At 39.3% G+C, this 21,811-nt stretch overlaps 1 protein-coding gene and 1 long non-coding RNA gene across 3 annotated transcripts in view; one reads left to right on the top strand and one right to left on the bottom strand.

Annotated features, from left to right (window-relative positions):
- The window catches only part of LOC144616550 (uncharacterized), a 135,363-nt gene extending 119,946 nt beyond the window's left edge, over window positions 1–15,417 (top strand). For both annotated transcript variants that reach the window (XR_013555909.2, XR_013555910.2), the window contains one exon: window positions 15,341–15,417. This is a non-coding gene — a long non-coding RNA (uncharacterized LOC144616550). The remainder of the gene's footprint in view (window positions 1–15,340) is intronic.
- LOC145715528 (olfactory receptor 4F3/4F16/4F29-like) lies at window positions 4,473–5,411 on the bottom strand. Its single transcript, XM_081795805.1, has one exon. The coding sequence runs from the start codon at window positions 5,409–5,411 to the stop codon at window positions 4,473–4,475; it is 939 nt and encodes a 312-aa protein (XP_081651931.1).
- Window positions 15,418–21,811: the final 6,394 nt, after the last annotated feature.

Genomic DNA, 21,811 nt, shown 5'->3' with positions numbered 1-21,811 from the left:
ACCATGCATACTTTCAGACCACAATGCTATGAAGCTTGAAATCAACCACAGGAAAAAGTCTGGAAAACCTCCAAAAGCATGGAGGTTAAAGAACACCCTACTAAAGAATGAGTGGGTCAACCAGGCAATTAGAGAAGAAATTAAAAAATATATGCAAACAAATGAAAATGAAAATACAACAATCCAAACGCTTTGGGACGCAGCCAAGGCAGTCCTGATAGGAAAATACATTACAATCCAGGCCTATCTCAAGAAACAAGAAAAATCCCAAATACAAAATCTAACAGCACACCTAAAGGAAATAGAAGCAGAACAGCAAAGACACCCCAAACCCAGCAGAAGAAGAGAAATAATAAAGATCAGAGCAGAAATAAACAATATAGAATCTAAAAAAACTGTAGAGCAGATCAACGAAACCAAGAGTTGGTTTTTTGAAAAAATAAACAAAATTGACAAACCTCTAGCCAGGCTTCTCAAAAAGAAAAGGGAGATGACCCAAATAGATAAATCATGAATGAAAATGGAATTATTACAACCAATCCCTCAGAGATACAAACAATTATCAGGGAATACTATGAAAAATTATATGCCAACAAATTGGACAACCTGGAAGAAATGGACAAATTCCTAAACACCCACACTCTTCCAAAACTCAATCAGGAGGAAATAGAAAGCTTGAGCAGACCCATAACCAGCGAAGAAATCGAATCGGTTATCAAAAATCTCCCAACAAAGAAGAGTCCAGGACCAGATGGCTTCCCAGGGGAGTTCTACCAGACGTTTAAAGCAGAGATAATACCTATCCTTCTCAAGCTATTCCAAGAAATAGAAAGGGAAGGAAAACTTCCAGACTCATTCTATGAAGCCAGTGTTACTTTGGTTCCTAAACCGGACAGAGACCCAGTAAAAAAAGAGAACTACAGGCCAATATCCCTGATGAATATGGATGCAAAAATTCTCAATAAGATACTAGCAAATCGAATTCAACAGCATATAAAAAGAATTATTCACCATGATCAAGTGGGATTCATTCCTGGGATGCAGGGCTGGTTCAACATTCGCAAATCAATCAACGTGATACATCACATTAATAAAAAAAAAAAAAGAGAAGAACCATATGATCCTGTCAATCGATGCAGAAAAGGCCTTTGACAAAATCCAGCACCCTTTCTTAATAAAAACCCTTGAGAAAATCGGGATAGAAGGAACATACTTAAACATCATAAAAGCCATTTATGAAAAGCCCACAGCTAACATCATCCTCAATGGGGAAAAACTGAGAGCTTTTTCCCTGAGATCAGGAACACGACAGGGATGCCCACTCTCACCGCTGTTGTTTAATACAGTCTTGGAAGTTCTAGCATCAGCAATCAGACAACAAAAGGAAATCAAAGGCATCAAAATTGGCAAAGATGAAGTCAAGCTTTCGCTTTTTGCAGATGACATGATATTATACATGGAAAATCCGATAGACTCCACCAAAAGTCTGCTAGAACTGATACATGAATTCAGCAAAGTTGCAGGATACAAAATCAATGTACAGAAATCAGTTGCATTCTTATACACTAACGATGAAGCAACAGAAAGACAAATAAAGAAACTGATCCCATTCACAATTGCACCAAGAAGCATAAAATACCTAGGAATAAATCTAACCAAAGATGTAAAAGATCTGTATGCTGAAAACTATAGAAAGCTTATGAAGGTAATTGAAGAAGATTTAAAGAAATGGAAAGACATTCCCTGCTCATGGATTGGAAGAATAAATATTGTCAAAATGTCAACACTACCCAAAGCTATCTACACATTCAATGCAATCCCAATCAAAATTGCACCAGCATTCTTCTCGAAACTAGAACAAGCAATCCTAAAATTCATATGGAACAACAAAAGGCCCCGAATAGCCACAGTAATTTTGAAGAAGAAGACCAAAGCAGGAGGCATCACAATCCCAGACTTTAGCCTCTACTACAAAGCTGTCATCATCAGACAGCATGGTATTGGCACAAAAACAGACACATAGACCAATGGAATAGAATAGAAACCCCAGAACTAGACCCACAAACGTATGGCCAACTCATCTTTGACAAAGCAGGAAAGAACATCCAATGGAAAAAAGACAGTCTCTTTAACAAATGGTGCTGGGAGAACTGGACAGCAACATGCAGAAGGTTGAAATTAGACCACCTTCTCACACCATTCACAAAAGTAAACTCAAAATGGATAAAGGACCTGAATGTGAGACAGGAAACCATCAAAACCCTAGAGGAGAAAGCAGGAAAAGTCCTCTCTGACCTCAGCCGTAGCAATCTCTTACTCAGCACATCCCCAAAGGCAAGGGAATTAAAAGCAAAAGTGTATTACTGGGACCTTATGAAAATAAAAAGCTTCTGCACAGCAAAGGAAACAACCAACAAAACTAAAAGGCAACCAACGGAATGGGAAAAGATATTTGCAAATGACATATCGGACAAAGGGCTAGTATCCAAAATCTATCAAGAGCTCACCAAACTCCACACCCAAAAAACAAATAACCCAGTGAAGAAATGGGCAGAAAACATGAATAGACACTTCTCTAAAGAAGACATCCGGATGGCCAACAGGCACATGAAAAGATGTTCAACGTCGCTCCTTATCAGGGAAATACAAATCAAAACCACACTCAGATATCACCTCACGCCAGTCAGAGTGGCCAAAATGAACAAATCAGGAGACTATAGATGCTGGAGAGGATGTGGAGAAACAGGAACCCTCTTGCACTGTTGGTGGGAATGCAAATTGGTGCAGCCGCTCTGGAAAGCAGTGTGGAGGTTCCTCAGAAAATTAAAAATAGACCTACCCTATGACCCAGCAATAGCACTGCTAGGAATTTATCCAAGGGATACAGGAGTACTGATGCATAGGGGCACCTGTACCCCAATGTTTATAGCGGCACTCTCAACAATAGCCAAATTATGGAAAGAGCCGAAATGTCCATCAACTGATGAATGGATAAAGAAATTGTGGTTTATATACACAATGGAATACTACGTGGCAATGAGAAAAAATGAAATATGGCCTTTTGTAGCAACATGGATGGAACTGGAGAGTGTGATGCTAAGTGAAATAAGCCATACAGAGAAAGACAGATACCATATGGTTTCACTCTTATGTGGATCCTGAGAAACATAACAGAAACCCATGGGGGAGGGGAAGGAAAAAAAAAAAAAAAAAGAGGTTAGAGTGGGAGAGAGCCAAAGCATTAGAGACTGTTAAAAACTGAGAACAAACTGAGGGTTGATGGGGGGTGGGAGGGAAGGCAGGGTGGGAGGGAGGGCAGGGCGGGTGATGGGTATTGAGGAGGGCACCTTTTGGGATGAGCACTGGGTGTTGTATGGAAACCAATTTGACAGTAAATTTCATATATTAAAAAATAAAAAAAAATAAAAAAATAAAAATAAAAAAAAAAAATAAAAACTGAGAACAAACTGAGGGTTGATGGGGGGTGGGAGGGAGGGCAGGGTGGGAGAGAGGGCAGGGTGGGTGATGGGTATTGAGGAGGGCACCTTTTGGGATGAGCACTGGGTGTTGTATGGAAACCAATTTGACAGTAATTTCATATATTAAAAAAAATATATATATATATATAAACCAAAAAAAAAAAAAAACACCTCCCAAACTAAAACTCAGCTTGCAATGACTCAAATCCTGTAAATGCAATGGGAATAGTATTATTTCATAAGAAAGAAAAGGAAGAACCGGGCTAGTTACAAAAAAATGAGAACGAATCTTAAAGAACTTAGGAGTTAGATAGTCTGAAACAGAGTACAAACAAAAGTCAAAAGGTCAATCTTGTGAGACCAACCAGCTCTGTCCAGACAGAAAGGTGGCCTGGCCTAAGGATCCATTACTTTTCCACTTCTGATGGCAGGCCTATCCTCAAAGGCATCAAAATCTCATCTGATTATTTGAGTGTCCAGCTGACTCCTCTTACTCCAGTTCCCTCCTCATTAATGTCCTTACCATCAATTGACCTCTCATAAATTTCCCGTTAGTGAAATAAGTTAGGCTTACATGAAAGTTCAGACCACTTGCTGATCTTTTACAGCAAGTTAATCAATTGACATCTTGATATATGTATATTTCTATCTAGTATCAATTTATTTTGCATCAATCAGCATTCCCTTATGTAACACACTCAGACACTGAAGGGACCCAATTTTCAATTCTAGACCACAGTAAATTCATCAAGGTAATGTCTCCCAAGAGACAAGCAATTGTCCTTCTCTGGGAGCTACTGTTTTTCACACCACATGCTTTCTTCAACCAACCATAGGCAGCAACACAAACTCTCAGTTAAGATTTTTAAAGACCCTTGTTATTTTAATCTGGGACAACTCAGTGGTAGTAAGGTACGTGGAACCTGGTATTCAAACTATAGATATGTAATGTTACTTCAAGTCAGTAAGGAAATTTTGTAATACTTGTGTCATTTAAGAAATCCTTCTATAAATAATAAACCGACTACACACTTTCCTCATTGCCACTTTCATCTCTTTGTTCCTGAATGTATAGATGACTGAGTTAAAAAAAGGAGTGAGAACTGCATCAAAAACAGCAAGATTTTTGTCTAGGTGTGAGGTGGGGTGAGGCCAGATATAAACAAAGATGCAAGGGCCAAAGAACAGAATCACCACCATGACATGAGTTGACAAAGTGGAGAGGGCCTTAGTTGTGCCTGCTGAAGAGTGTTTCCGAACAGTGATCAGGATAGAAATGTACGAGACAATCAACATGAAGAATGATCCCAGAGATATGAACCCACTGTTGGCTATGACCATGAATTCTAGACGGTAGGTGTCTGTGCAGGCAAGTCTAATGAACCGAGGAAAGTCACAATAAAAGCTGTCTAACACATTAGGGCCACAGAATGGCAATGTTATTACAAAAACCAGTTGAATCACAGAGTGGGTCAAGCCAATTACCCAGGCAGCAACTGTAAGCAAAATACACATTTTTCGGTTCATAATAGTCAAATAGTGCAGAGGCTTGCATATGGCAACATATCTGTCAAAGGCCATGGCGATGAGCAGCACCATCTCCACGCCACCAATGACGTGGATGAAGAAGATTTGAGTGATGCAGCCACCAAAGGAGATGACTTTACGCTTTCTGAAAAGGTCATAAATCATCTTCGGAGAAATGACACAAGAAACTCCCAGGTCAATGAAGGAGAGGTTGGCCAACAGAAAGTACATGGGGGAGTGTAAGTGAGGGTCAGAAATCACAGTGAGCATTATGAGGGAGTTTCCCATCATGCTTGCCACATAAAACGTAGAGGAGAACACAAAGAGGAGAAGTTGGATCTCCCAGGAATCGGTGAGTCCCAGGAACACAAACTCTGACACCACAGAGTGATTTGCTCTATCCATTGATTTATCCGCTAGAATGTTTCCAGACAAAAGAAAATAACAAGAAACTAAAATGAGAATGTTAATAAAGTTCTACATTAAAATGATTAATTAATCAAGGCTATTCACATTGTGAAAACAAGGTATCCCCCAATTCCTTCTCAGGGTCATTATTAAATATGCATTTTACTGGGGTCACCAAAAGCAGTTGAGTCACTTCCACATACAATATTCCTAACACAATGGCTGCCAGGACTACAGACCTATAAACAAGAAAATGAAGCAAATATGAAAACATAGATGTATATAGCAAGGATCGGGAGGGGCAGGGAAGGTGGTGCAGTGCAACACAAACAGAAAAAGGAATAAGAGGTAAAGACTGCATATGCCAGAATTCACTGCTATTGCTTTTTTTTTAATATTTTAAGTTTATGCATTTATACTGAGAGAGACAGAGACAGCACCAGAGGGGGAGAGCAGAGAGAGAGGAAGAGAGAGACAGAGAAGGAGGGATGCGGGGGGAGGGGGGGGTTGGTAAGAGAGGCAGAAAGAGACAGAGAATCCCAAGCAGACTCCATGGTGCCAGCAAACAGCCTGATGCAGGACTTGAACCCACCAACCATGAGATCAAGACCTAAGCCAAACTCAGATGCTTAACTGACCGAGCCACCCAGGCACCACTCACTGGTAATATTTTAATTCTTTATACAATAATTCCTCAGTCATTCAAGTTGTCTTATTTCTTTTTCTTCTAATTTTTTTAACGTTTATTTATTTTTGAGACAACGCGAGAGACAGAGGGCAAGCAGCAGAGGGGCAGACAGAGGGAGACACAGAATCTGAAGCAGGCTCCAGGCTCTGAACTGTCAGCCCAGAGCCCGATGCAGGGCTGGAACTCATGAACCGTGAGATCATGACCTGAGCCGAAGTTTGACGCTTAACCGACTGAGCCACTCAGGCGACCCTTAAGTTGTCTAATTTCTTACCCTCAACTCATCTCAGGCACATATTATGTCTCTTGTAGTAGGTCTTATACCACTACCTACAATCACTTTTGCAATTCACACTAAGCCCACAGGGTAGTGGCGAGCTAAGGAAACCAGACATAGGATACAGAGGTGACTTGGGTGTATGCCAGGACCAAGGGCAGAATAGATGTTGATGGCACAGAGTACTTGCATGAAACCCAGAAACTAGAAGTACCTAGAAAGATGGTTAGCAGGACTCGCCCGAGATGTGCAAGGAGAATGGGGTAGTCAGGGAAGTTAAGGAAGCCAATGCCATTTATCTGTCCAGAATCTTTATAATCTCTGAAGTTTGTGAACCTTGGTTATAGCTATTGGAGCCCTAAGCTTTAGGAGTTTGGATGAAGATATGCCCAGTAATGTCACAGTTACAACATAACCATTGACTCTCTCCCATCCTTCCATCAATCTTAGCTCTTTTATTTTTATCTCATCTCTTCCACTTCAATTATCTCAATTGTCTGAGACCCAATGCCAAGTCTGATGGTTCCCTACCCCTAATTTTGTGTGACTACATGAATCTCTCTACCTGTTACCCATTTTTTTCAGAGACTAAAATGTTGCCATGTAGGAGATATATTCCCTCGCCTGTGTGTCAAACTCTGAATCTCCAGCCCTCTAGTTCCCATAATACTTAGATTTGCTGCTAAAAGGTGACGTGATCTGAAAAAAAGAGGTAGGTTGCAGAATAAACAGTAAGGACTGGTAAAATAAAGATACATGCACAAAAAGCCTCATACCTGGAACCAAAAGGAAAGAGCAAGAAAAACCTAGCAATAGAAAAAAAAAAGGGATTCCAAAGCTTTTCCTTTTATTTAAAAAAAAATTTTAATCTTTATTTTTGAAGGAGAGAAACAGAGCGTGAGTGGGGGAGGGGCAGAGAGAAAGGGAGACAGAGTATCTGAAGCAGGCTCCAGGCTCCAAGCTGTCAGCACAGACCCAGCTGTGGGACTCATACTCATGAGCCATGAGATCTCGACCTGAGCCGAAGTAGGACGCCCCACAGACTGAGCCACCCAGGTGCCCCTTGTCCTTTAATATGTGTATTTATATATGCACACATGTGCACACCTCAGTTGTACATGATGAGTGAAATCATTCATAAAAATACCCCAGAGGCGTCTGGGTGGCTCAGTTGGTTAAGCATCCACAGCTCAGTTCATGGTCTCACAATTTACGAGTTCGAACTCTGTGCTGGAATCTGTGTCTCCCTTTCTTTATGCCCCTCCCCCACTCACATTGGTCTGTCACAAAAATAAATTATCATTAAAAATTATTACCCCACAACGCTCATTAATGACTACCTAGTCGATGCTAATCATTTACAAATGAGAAAACAGTAGTCCAGTGAGGAACAAACAACTAGTTACACAGAATCCAAATTTTCTAGTCTACATACGGCTTCTGACTCCATATGCTAGAAAAATCATAGAGAAGAGGTATGCCAAAGCTAGATCTACTTAGTCCTAAACAGTTCCATATGGTTATAAAGTGAAATTAAAAATCTATTTCCTTGGTTACACTAGCCACATTTCAAGTGCTCAATAGCCTCCTGTAGCTAGTGGTTATGTATAGGGTATTACAATAAAGAACATTTCCAAACCCTATCCATCCCTTAAAGGTAAATCAAAATTCCATTTCCTGTATGAATATTTTCCTAGTAATTATACTTTACATAAACGTCCTTTCTCTCTTATTCCTAGAAGTCAGGAAACTTCAATTTTAATTCAAAAATAATCATTCACCACATTAAAAATAAACCACAATATATAGCATCTTAGGAGACATTCCAGATGCCTACTTTTGGCCAAGAAGGACACACAAGAGTCTGTGAAATTCAGAGACATCTTTACAAAGCAGAAAGTGTTGTCAGTTTTGAAAAACCAGTAGGAGTTTAATAAGCTAAGAGGGGAAAGGAAAGCCTTTTGAGAAGAGATAATAACTGCTCTCTTATTAGAGCAAATCCTTTGCTACTAATCATAATTCCCCAATGGTTTCAATTTCTTTAACATTTTATTTCTTTTTGAAACAGAGAGCACCAGCGAAGGAGGGACAGAGAAAGAGGGGGAACAGAGGATCCAAAGTGGGCTCAGAGCCAGCAGCACAGAGCCCAATGTGGGGCTCGAACTCACGAACTGGGAGATCATGACCCGAGCCGAAATGAGACTCTCAACCGACTGAGCTACCCAGGGTGCCCCCTCAATGGTTTCAATTACAGATTTTCTCTCCTCAAATATAAGTTTGAAGAGGAAAAGGACCATTTCTTCTGGTTCTCGTGTTCCTAAAATACAAAATAAGTAGCAAGGATATCCTGATTATTTAGATAATAACACTTCTCTGAAGTACAACCATTTTCTCAAGTGCATCATTTTTCAGTTTCTGTTTTTCTCATCTACCATATTTTTCCATAAAGTCCAGCATGCATAAAGGAACTCTTCACATTCAAAACTAAGCATTAACATAGTTCCCAATCACTCCCTAAAGGATGCCTGGTATTCTTGCTATAAATTTCTACTTGGGAATAGGCAAGCCTCATCTCAACTCTTACAATGGTTCATGGTTTAACTTTATGAAGTTTTAGAAAACAAGAAGCAGCACGTAAAAGGAAAAGGAAGACCGGGCGTGAGGTGGCAGGTTCCAGTACAGCCAACATATCAGGAAATTTACAGTTTCTATTTTCCAGGCTTCACGATATAATTAGTAGTCATCTTCCATGCCACTGTTAAAGTCAGAAAAAAAATAATGATTTGTTTCACCATATTTTAAAAGTTTCTAAAATATTTAACGATGCAATCTTAGAGTTGGAAAAGTATACATTATTTTCATGGTGCATATTTACTAAGAACTTTCACACATTTGATGCTTGTAATTATCTGTAGGGGTGGATATATCTGATAGAATTGTTTTCATTTATAAATGAAAAATCTCAAATTCAAAAAAGTAACTTACCTAAAAACATAGTTACTTGGTTTGAAATCAAATACCAGGTCTTCTGATTCCAAATCCAGTGCTATCTTGGCTACATCAAGAAAATATGGATGTTTGCTCATGGTCTAAAACAATGATACCTCCTATAAACTTTAACCAAGAATACAAAAAAAAAAAAAAAAAGTACACCTTAAACTGGCACAATGTTATAGGTCATTATATTTCAGTAAATGTGGAAAATTCCATTTTATTCAGAAAAATATTCTATCCCACCCACATAAACATTTAATACATATATAAATTAACTTACCCAAGGTTTTATAGCTACAGAGACAAGATTTAAACCTACACATTAGTGTACAAGTTAAAGGAAAGGGAGAAAGGTGGTTGCTGACCAGAATGGGGGGAAAAAACCAAAATCCACCAAAGTTTTGGAGGTAGTCAGAGATTCACCAAAGTCTGCCCCATTTATTCGTAAAAAAGTCATGGTGATTGACAGACAAGAAATATCCCAGCTAGAGACAGAAACGTAGAAGCCATTCAAACTTTGAAGTCATGAGAAAGAAATATTTGCTCAAAGGATAACATATGAACAGATAAAAGAAAGCTAATGGAGGAAACATGCATGGCCAAAAAAGAACAAATACATAGTATTTGCCATCATCATTATTATATTACTAGTACTACTATTTTTACATATTATCTGCCTTTTATTTTTTTCATTTTTTTAATGTGTATTTATTTTTGACAGAGAGAGACAGAGAGAGAGAGACAGAGCATGAGCGTGGGAGGGGCAGAGAGAGGAGGAGACACAGAATCCAAAGCAGGCTCCAGGCTCTGACCTGTCAGCACAGGCTCCCCTATTATCTGCCTTTTAAAAGCCCTGCTTCTATATACAAAAATCAGGGAGATAGGAATGTCAAAAAATTAAGGAACGGCTCATTTTCACATGCTAACCAGTGATCAAATTGAGAAGACTAAGTAAAAGCCATAGATTTAGGGCTGAGCTATCACTGGTGCCATTCAAGAGAGCAGAGAAAATCAAAACAGAGAAAATCATGATTTTAGGGAGATAACCAATGGTGCCAAAGTGGAGAAAGTAAAATAGGAACTGACAAATAATGTCAATCATCTAGGGGAAGAGGTTTGGGAAGGGGGGAATGGGGAGATAAGGCAATATGCTATGTGCAGAAAATGTGTAGAGTGACAGATATCTACAGTAATGAGATAAAGAGGTTCCAAACAATTCTGAGGATCTGGATGAAGCTGGGTATCACAAACTTAGACAAAAGCCAGAGGAAATCTTTTTGTGACACCATTCAGAAATGTTCACGAACTGATACCCAGAATTTTAGAGCAGTGTATTTATTTGGCACAATAAGGAGAATGGGGTATCAAAACAGTCAGAGATCCTTTGTTCATTATTTTTGCTTCCTAAATTGTACATATGAGCGAGATCATGTGGCACTTGTCTTTCTCTTATTTTGCTTAGCATTATACTCTCTCAATCCATCCATGTTGTTGCAAATGGCAAGGTTTCATTCTTTTTATGGCTGAATAATATTCCATTGTGTATGTATTTACCATATCTTCTTTATCCATTCAGATATAGATAGACACTTTGTTTCCATAACTTGGCTATTGTAAATAATGCTGCAATAAACACAGGAGTGCATACATCCTTTTGACTCTTAACAATAGAGAACTCGCGGTTACCAGAGACGAGGTGGGTGAGGGGATGGGTGAATTAGGTGAAGGGGATTAAGCGTACACTTATCATGATGAGCACTGAGCAATGTACAGAACCTCTGAAACATGATATTGCACACCTAAACTGGAATTAAAATTACAAACTTGACAACAAACTAAACGCATTCCCTTGAAAAAAAGAGACAGAGAAAGAAAGAAAGAGACCCTTGGAGGCCTGAGGTCACAATGAAATTGTTTGACCAAATCACATACTGGGCAATGCAGCAAGCGGAGCCACAGATGAGCTGACAACTGGAGAAAACACAATACAGATCAGAGATAGTAAAGGCAGGTACAGTAATTGTAAGCCTGTGGCAACTCTATGCTTTACTCTTTCTCCCATATCTTCGTTCTCAAATCTGGATTCCCATTAAAAACCAACTTCAGTACAACATTATGACTATAGTTAACACTGCTCTATGATCTACAAGAAAATTGCTAAGGGAGTTAACCCTAAGAGTTCTCATCAAAAGGAAAAATTTTTCTTTTTATTTAACCTATGAAAAGATAGATATTAACTAAATCGACCGTGTTTGTCATTTCACAATATACATAAACCAATCCATCATATTCTACACCTTAAATTTATATAGTGATGTATATCAATTATTTCTGAATAAAGCTGGAAAAATCTATTTCACTTTCTTTCCCATACCTTTCTCTATACAGTTGCCCCAACTCTTCCCTCCTGTACAATTCCTGCTTCTGCTCATTTTCGTATACCCTTCCTCTCTGGAAGCATAGGAACCTGTGAAGGACGGTCTTCTTATAGAGTATGGTCCACCAACCCCTCCGCCCCTCTTCACCACCACCACCTACCTAATCTGTCAAAAGATCTCATAACATCAGGCTCAGGGAATCAGAGGAGTTCCACACACTGAATTTCCTCCCGTGCATAAGCATTGCCCATATCCTTCCACTCACCCTCCCTAGGACAAGAAGCTAAACAAAACTCTGCTATTTGGAGAAAGGCTCCTAATTTAGCTATAGCACAAGGTGGTGACCAAATGATGCATTAGAGTTCTGGGATTCTCAGCCTGAGGTCATGAGTCCAAGGGAACGGTCTCACAGGATTATCAGGGAGGGAGGAAAGAGGTGTAGGATTTTCTTATACAAAATAAAGAGCTACTAGTTTATTTATTACATCCTTTTTAGCTTTTTTATTATATAACCCAGGAAAATCTCTAATGAAAGGAAAAATGTATTTTATGTTTTTTAAATGGAAAAAAACTCAAAAATTTTCAAGAAAACAGTTGTAGAACTTAGAAATCTTGACACATTTTGTCAACGAAGTCTCTTTGTGTGTTCAAAGGTCCAAACAACAAATAAGAACAGCAAGCATGAATAAATGTGAAAGGCTCAGAATAATGAAGAAGGATGTGAACACTTGGGGTACAAACAGATTAGGACAGAAGGCAGAGAGTTGGAGATAGAGAGGTGTGGGCACACTTTCCTTCCCCCGGAAACAATAGGAAAACAACCCAAAGAATGGTCAGAGTGCAGCAAATTGGAAAAATAGAAGATAATTCAACCAAAAACTGTTAACACACACTTAAGTACATTAAGATTATTACATTCAAACTGACTCCCTGAATATAATTTTCTTGGATTTGAAATATATTAAATATGAAAAACATGAAAATAAAATACATTTTCAATAATAGCATACAAATTAACCATTACAGATACCTTCTTCTACTCTGGTAAATCAAATAAAAGCCGAACTAGTAGAAAACAAAAAATAGAATGAATTGACAGTTCATAAAGGAAGAAAAATTAAAAGGCCAATAAACATAGAAAAGTACAAAATTTGGAAGCAGAAAGTTGGTGTTTATCCTTTCCACACTACATGATGCCCAAGGCCATCCAAGGAGTATCTAGGAGAATATATTTAATTTATCTCACTATTAAGTATTAATTAAAGGATATAGACATAGTGAAGTTCCCTTTGTTCCTCACAGATTTTTGCCTAGTAGACATACACACACTTTCCGTCCAGTCAGACAACCCCAGATATTTATGGCCTGTTGAACATTAACCAGTGTTACATCTGTAATTCAGCAATCTTACTAGAATTTCTAGGCAAAAGTACCTACAGATACCCTAAATTTTTTCACGGTTTTACGGAGATATTGGCATATGACACTGTGTAAGTTTACTAAGTATACAGCATGATTCAATACACATATATGTGATAAAATAATTACCACAATAAGGTTCATTAACATCTCCATCACCTCACTATCATTACTTTGTGTGTGGTGATAACATTTAAGATTTACACTCAGGGTGCCTGGGTGGCTCAGTCGGTTAAGCCACCGACTCTCGACTTTGGCTCGGGTCATGATCTCACGGTCGTGAGATCAAGCCATGTTGGGCTCTACACTGACAGTGCAGAGTCGGCTTGGGATTCTTTCTCTCCCATTCTCTCTGCTCCTCCGTCATGTGCATCCACACATGTGCTCTCTCAAATCAATAAACACTATAAAAAAGATTTACACTCTAAACTACTATATTATACACAGAAAATTGTTATCTATTGTTACTATGCTATACATTAAATCCTCAGAACTTATCCTTCTTATAGCTGCAAGTTTGTACCCTTTGGACAACATCATCCCTTTTCCCCTATCCTTTGGTCTTGGCAATCACCATTCTACTCTCTGTTTCTAGGAGTCTGACTTTTCAAAACTCCACGTAACAAAGAATGGATAGTATTGGTCTTTCTCTGCCTGACTTATTCCACTTAGCATAATGCCTCAAGGTCTACCTACACCCTTACAAAATCAGGATTTCCCTTTTTGATGGCTAAGAAATTTTTCTGTGTGTGTGTGTGTGTGTGTGTGTGTGTGTATGTGTGTGTGTGTGTGTACCAAAGCTTCTTTATCCATATCTCTACCAAAGGACACTAAGGTTGCTTCCATGCCTTGGCCCTTGTAAATAATGCTGCAATGAACACAGGTGTGCAGATAGCTCCTTGACATAGTAATTTCATTTCCTTCAAGTATATGGCCACAAGTGAAATTGTTGCCTGATATGGTAGTTCTATTTTTAATTCTTAGAGGAACCTCCAGACTGTTTTCCATAGTGGCTGCACAAATTCACATCCACCAACAGTGCACACAAGTTCCATTTTCTCCACATCCTTGCCAATACTTGTTATCTCTTATTTTTTTTTATAATGACCGTTCTAAAAGGTATGAGATACTACCTGATTTGCATTTCCCTGATGATTAGTGATACTGAGCAACTTTTCATGTGTCTATTACCATTTGTATGTCTTTGGGGAAATGTCTATTCATTCCTTTGCCCATTTTTTGATTGGATTATTTGTTTTGCTAGGAGTTCTGTGCATACTTTGGGTAGTAACCCTTTGTAATTTGTTGCAAATATTTTCTCCAATTCTATAAGCTTTATTTCTCCTATATAGAAGGTTCTTAGTTTAATGTAGTCCCACTTCTTCATTTTTGCTTTGGTTACTGTCATTTAGTGTTCTATCCAAAAAATTGTCGCCAAGACCAATGTTGAGATGTTTCCCTATGCTTTCTTCTAGTCGTAGTTTTACAGTTTAGGGTCGTATATTTAAGTTTTTAATCCATTTTGAGTTCATTTCTCTCCTTGTGTAAGAGAGGGGTCCAACTTCAGTCTCTTGCATGTGACTATCCAGTTTTCCCAACACCATCTGTTGAAGAGACTATCATCTCTCCATTAAGTATTCTTGTCAAATATTAGTTGACTGTATATGCAGGGGTTTATTATGGGCCTTGGATTCTATTTCATTGATGTATGTGTCTGTTTTTATGCCAGCACCATACTACTTTGATGGGTATAGCTTTGAAATAAAGTTTGAAATTAGGAAGTGTGAGATCTCCAACTTTGTCCTTCTTTCTCAGGATTGCTTTGGCTATTTAGGATCTTTTGCCATATGAATTTTAAGATGGTTTTTTCTGTTCTGGTAAAAACAAAATGCCATTGTAATTTTGATAAGCATTGCATTGAAAATATAGAAGTATAGAATTAATCATTATAGAATTATAATGATAAGCTTTAAACACTTTAAAATATTCTTTCAATCCATGAACACAAGGTATCTTTTGATTTTTTTGTGTGTCTTCCTCAATGTCTATAATCAATTGCTTTGAATTTTCAGTGTATATATCTTTTACTTCTTTGTTTAAACCTATGTTTAAGTATCTTATTCTTTTGATGCTATTGTAAATTAGATTATTTCCTTTATTTCTTTTTCAGATTGTTCGCTCTCAGTGTAAGAAATGAAGTGATTTCTGTACATTGGTTTTGTATCCTACAATATCACTAAACAAATGCATTTATTAGTTCTAAGTTTCTGGTAGAGTCTTTGGGATTTTCTGTATTTAAAAAACTCTTATCATTTGCACACATAGACAACACATTTCCTTTCTGATTTGGATGTCTTTTACTTCTTTTTCTTATCTATTTAACATGACTAGGACTTCTAGCACTGTGTCGCAAAGCAGCAGCTAGAGTGGGTACCTCCCTCTTGTTCCTAATCTTACAGGAAAAGGTTTCAAACTCGCACCATGGAGTAAGATGTTTGCTATGGTTTTATCATAAATGGCCTTTATTAGCTTCAGTACATTCCTTGTATACCCAATTTGGTGACAGCTGTTAATCTGGAGAGGATGTGGAAGACTGTTAACTTCTTTTTCTGTACCTATTGAGATGATCCTATGATTTTTATCTCTCATTCTATTAGTGTGGTATACCACATTTATTGATTTGCATATGGGCATCAGATCATCACCCTGTATACTTCAAAGTGACATATCTATCAATAATAGCTTAAAATAAAGCTATAAAACATACTCTATTTTTTTTTTTATTTTAAGATGCTGTCTTTACTAATGGTCATTGAAAAGAAGCTAGACGGCCTTGGAGAGGGAAGATGGCGGCGTAGGAGGACACTGGGCTCACCGCCCGTCCTGCTGATCACTTAGATTCCACCTACACGTGCCTAAATAACCCAAAAAACCGCCAGAGGATTAGCAGAACAGAGTCTCCGGAGCCAAGCGCAGATGAGAGGCCCACGGAAGAGGGTAGGAAGGGCGGCGAGGCGGTGTGCGCTCCACGGACTGGCAGGAGGGAGCCGGGGCAGAGGGGCGGCTCGCCGGCCAAGCAGAGCCCCCGAGTCTGGCTGGCAAAAGCGGAGGGGCCTGACGGACTGTGTTCCCACAGCAAGCGCGACTTAGCTTCTGGAAGGTTATAAGTTAAAAGCTCTGCTCAGAAAGCAGGAAGGCTGGAGGACAAAGGGAGGGAGAGCTGCTGAGCCCCCAGACGACAGAGCTCAGTTTGGTGGGAAACAAAGGTGCTCGCCAGCGCCATCTCCCCCGCCCATCCCCCAGCCAAAATCCCAAAGGGAACCAGTTCCTGCCAGGGAACTTGCTCACTCCACACAAACACCCAACTCTGTGCTTCTGCAGAGCCAAACCTCCGGCAGCGGATCTGACTCCCTCCCACTGCCACAGGGCCCCTCCTGAAGTGGATCACCTAAGGAGAAGCGAACTAAGCCTGCCCCTCCTGCCCCCGTGCACCTTGCCTACCCACCCCAGCTAATATGCCAGATCCCAGCACCACAAGCCTGGCAGTGTGCAAGTAGCCCAGACCGGCCACACCACCCCACAGTAAATCCCGCCCCTAGGAGAGGGGAAGAGAAGGCACACACCAGTCTGACTGTGGCCCCAGCGGTGGGCTGGGGGCAGACATCAGGTCTGACTGCGGCCCCGCCCACCAACTCCAGTTATACACCACAGCACAGGGGAAGTGCCCTGCAGGTCCTCACCACTCCAGGGACTATCCAAAATGACCCAACAGAAGAATTCCCCTCAGGAGAATCTCCAGGAAATAAGAACAGCTAATGAACTGATCAAAAAGGATTTAAATAATATAACAGAAAGTGAATTTAGAATAATAGTCATAAAATTAATCGCTGGGCTTGAAAACAGTATAGAGGACAGCAGAGAATCTCTTGCTACAGAGATCAAGGGACTAAGGAACAGTCACGAGGAGATGAAAAGCGCTTTAAACAAAATGCATAACAAAATGGAAACGACGACGGCTCGGATTGAAGAGGCAGAGGAGAGAATAGGTGAACTAGAAGATAAAGTTATGGAAAAAGAGGAAGCTGAGAGAAAGAGAGACAAAAAAATCCAGGAGTATGAGGGGAAAATTAGAGAACTAAGTGATACACTAAAAAGAAATAATATATGCATAATTGGTATCCAAGAGGAAGAAGAGAGAGGGAAAGGTGCTGAAGGGGTACTTGAACAAATTATAGCTGAGAACTTCCCTGAACTGGGGAAGGAAAAAGGCATTGAAATCCAAGAGGCACAGAGAACTCCCTTCAGACGTAACTTGAATCGATCTTCTGCACGACATATCATAGTGAAACTGGCAAAATACAAGGATAAAGAGAAAATTCTGAAAGCAGCAAGGGATAAACATGCCCTCACATATAAAGGGAGACCTATAAGACTCGTGAGTGATCTCTCTTTTGAAACTTGGCAGGCCAGAAAGGATTGGCACGGTATCTTCAGTGTGCTAAACAGAAAAAAAATGCAGCCGAGAATCCTTTATCCAGCAAGCCTGTCATTTAGAATAGAAGGAGAGATAAAGGTCTTCCCAAACAAACAAAAACTGAAGGAATTCGTCACCACTAAACCAGCCCTACAAGAGATCCTAAGGGGGGTCCTGTGAGACAAAGTACCAGAGACATCACTACAAGCATAGAACATACAGACATCACAATGACTCTAAACCCGTATCTTTCTATAATAACACTGAATGTAAATGGACTAAATGCACCAACCAAAAGACATAGGGTATCAGAATGGATAAAAAAACAAGACCCATCTATTTGCTGTCTACAAGAGACTCATTTTAGATCTGAGGACACCTTTAGATTGAGAGTGAGGGGATGGAGAACTATTTATCATGCTACTGGAAGCCAAAAGAAAGCTGGAGTAGCCATACTTATATCAGACAAACTAGACTTTAAATTAAAGGCTGTAACAAGAGATGAAGAAGGGAATTATATAATAATTACAGGGTCTATCCATCAGGAAGAGCTAACAATTATAAATGTCTATGCGCCGAATACAGGAGCCCCCAAATATATAAATCAATTACTCATAAACATAAGCAACCTTATTGATAAGAATGTGGTAATTGCAGGGGACTTTAACACCCCACTTACAGAAATGGATAGATCATCTAGACTCACGGTCAAAAAAGCAACAAGGGCCCTGAATGATACATTGGATCAGATGAGCTTGACAGATATATTTAGAACTCTGCATCCCAAAGCAACAGAATATACTTTCTTCTCGACTGCACATGGAACATTCTCCAAGATAGATCATATACTGGGTCACAAAACAGCCCTTCATAAGTTTACAAGAATTGAAATTATACCATGCATACTTTCAGACCACAATGCTATGTAGCCTGAAATCACCCACAGGAAAAAGTCTGGAAAACCTCCAAAAGCATGGAGGTTAAAGAACACCCTACTAACAAATGAGTGGGTCAACCAGGCAATTAGAGAAGAAATTAAAAAATATATGGAAACAAACGAAAATGAAAATACAACAATCCAAATGCTTTGGGACGCAGCCAAGGCAGTCCTGAGAGGAAAATACATTGCAATCCAGGCCTATCTCAAGAAACAAGAAAAATCCCAAATACAAAATCTAACAGCACACCTAAAGGAAACAGAAGAAGAACAGCAAAGGCAGCCTAAACCCAGCAGAAGAAGAGAAATAATAAAGATCAGAGCAGAAATAAACAATATAGAATCTAAAAAAACTGTAGAGCAGATCAACAAAACCAAGAGTTGGTTTTTTGAAAAAATAAACAACATTGACAAACCTCTAGCCAGGCTTCTCAAAAAGAAAGGGGAGATGACCCAAATAGATAAAATCATGAATGAAAATGAAATTATTAAAACCAATCCCTCAGAGATACAAACAATTATCAGGGAATACTATGAAAAATTATATACCAACAAATTGGACAACCTGGAAGATATGGACAAATTCCTGAACACCCACACTCTTCCAAAACTCAATCAGGAGGAAATAGAAAGTTTGAACAGACCCATAACAAGCGAAGAAATTGAATCGGTTATCAAAAATCTCCCAACAAATAAGAGTCCAGGACCAGATGGCTTCCCAAGGGAGTTCTACCAGACCTTTAAATCAGAGATAATACCTATCCTTCTCAAGCTATTCCAAGAAATAGAAAGGGAAGGAATACTTCCAGACTCATTCTATGAAGCCAGTATTACTTTGATTACTAAACCGGTCAGAGACCCAGTAAAAAAAGAGAACTACAGGCCAATATCCCTGATGAATATGGATGCAAAAATTCTCAATAAGATACTAGCAAATCGAATTCAACGGCATATAAAAAGAATTATTCACCATGATCAAGTGGGATTCATTCCTGGGATGCAGGGCTGGTTCAACATTCGCAAATCGATCAACGTGATACATCACATTAACAAAAAAAAAGAGAACCATATGATCCTGTCAATCGATGCAGAAAAGGCCTTTGACAAAATCCAGCACCATTTCCTAATAAAAACCGTTGAGAAAGTCGGGATAGAAGGAACATACTTAAACATCATAAAAGCCATTTATGAAAAGCCCACAGCTAACATTATCCTCAACGGGGAAAACCTGAGAGCTTTTTCCCTGAGATCAGGAACATGATAGGGATGCCCACTCTCACCGCTATTGTTTAACATAGTGCTGGAAGTTCTAGCATCAGCAATCAGACAACAAAAGGAAATCAAAGGCATCAAAATTGGCAAAGATGAAGTCAAGCTTTCGCTTTTTGCAGATGACATGATATTATACATGGAAAATCCGATAGACTCCACCAAAAGTCTGCTAGAACTGATACATGAATTCGGCAAAGTTGCAGGATACAAAATCAATGTACAGAAATCAGTTGCATTCTTATACACTAACGATGAAGCAACAGAAAGACAAATAAAGAAACTGATCCCATTCACAATTGCACCAAGAAGCATAAAATACCTAGGAATAAATCTAACCAAAGATGTAAAAGATCTGTATGCTGAAAACTATAGAAAGCTTATGAAGGTAATTGAAGAAGATTTAAAGAAATGGAAAGACATTCCCTGCTCATGGATTGGAAGAATAAATATTGTCAAACTGTCAATACTACCCAAAGCATTCTACACATTCAATGCAATCCCAATCAAAATTGCACCAGCATTCTTCTCGAAACTAGAACAAGCAATCCTAAAATTCATATGGAACCACAAAAGGCCCCGAATAGCCAAAGTAATTTTGAAGAAGACCAAAGCAGGAGGCATCACAATCCCAGACTTTAGCCTCTACTACAAAGCTGTCATCATCAAGACAGCATGGTATTGGCACAAAAACAGACACATAGACCAACGGAATCGAATAGAAACCCCAGAAATAGACCCACAAACGTTTGGCCAACTCATCTTTGACAAAGCAGGAAAGAACATCCAATGGAAAAAAGACAGTCTCTTTAACAAATGGTGCTGGGAGAACTGGACAGCAACATGCAGAAGGTTGAAACTAGACCACTTTCTCACACCATTCACAAAAATAAACTCAAAATGGATAAAGGACCTGAATGTGAGACAGGAAACCATCAAAACCTTAGAGAAGAAAGCAGGAAAAGACCTCTCTGACCTCAGCTGTAGCAATCTCTTACTCGGCACATCCCCAAAGTCAAGGGAATTAAAAGCAAAAGTGAATTACTGGGACCTTATGAAGATAAAAAGCTTCTGCACAGCAAAGGAAACAACCAACAAAACTAAAAGGCAACCAACGGAATGGGAAAAGATATTTGCAAATGACATATCGGACAAAGGGCTAGTATCCAAAATCTATCAAGAGCTCACCAAACTCCACACCCGAAAAACAAATAACCCAGTGAAGAAATGGGCAGAAAACATGAATAGACACTTCTCTAAAGAAGACATCCAGATGGCCAACAGGCACATGAAAAGATGTTCAACGTCGCTCCTTATCAGGGAAATACAAATCAAAACCACACTCAGATAATCACCTCACGCCAGTCAGAGTGGCCAAAATGAACTAATCAGGAGACTATAGATGCTGGAGAGGATGTGGAGAAACGGGAACCCTCTTGCACTGTTGGTGGGAATGCAAACTGGTGCAGCCGCTCTGGAAAACAGTGTGGAGGTTGCTCAGAAAATTAAAAATAGACCTACCCTATGACCCAGCAATAGCACTGCTAGGAATTTATCCAAGGGATACAGGAGTACTGATGCATAGGGGCACTTGTACCCCAATGTTTATAGCAGCACTCTCAACAATAGCCAAATTATGGAAAGAGCCTAAATGTCCATCAACTGATGAATGGATAAAGAAATTGTGGTTTATATACACAATGGAATACTACGTGGCAATGAGGAAGAATGAAATATGGCCTTTTGTAGCAACGTGGATGGAACTGGAGAGGGTGATCCTACGTGAAATAAGCCATACAGAGAAAGACAGATACCATATGGTTTCACTCTTATGTGGATCCTGAGAAACTTAACAGAAACCCATGGGGGAGGGGAAGAAAAAAAAAAAAAAAAGAGGTTAGAGTGGGAGAGAGCCAAAGCATAAGAGACTCTTAAAAACTGAGAACAAACTGAAGGTTGAT

The sequence above is a fragment of the Panthera onca genome, chromosome B3 (genome assembly GCF_046562875.1).
Source record: "Panthera onca isolate mPanOnc1 chromosome B3, mPanOnc1 haplotype 2, whole genome shotgun sequence".
Classification (NCBI taxonomy): domain Eukaryota; kingdom Metazoa; phylum Chordata; class Mammalia; order Carnivora; family Felidae; genus Panthera; species Panthera onca.
Note: the sequence above shows the minus strand (reverse complement) of the source record. Positions and strands in the feature narration are given on the sequence as shown.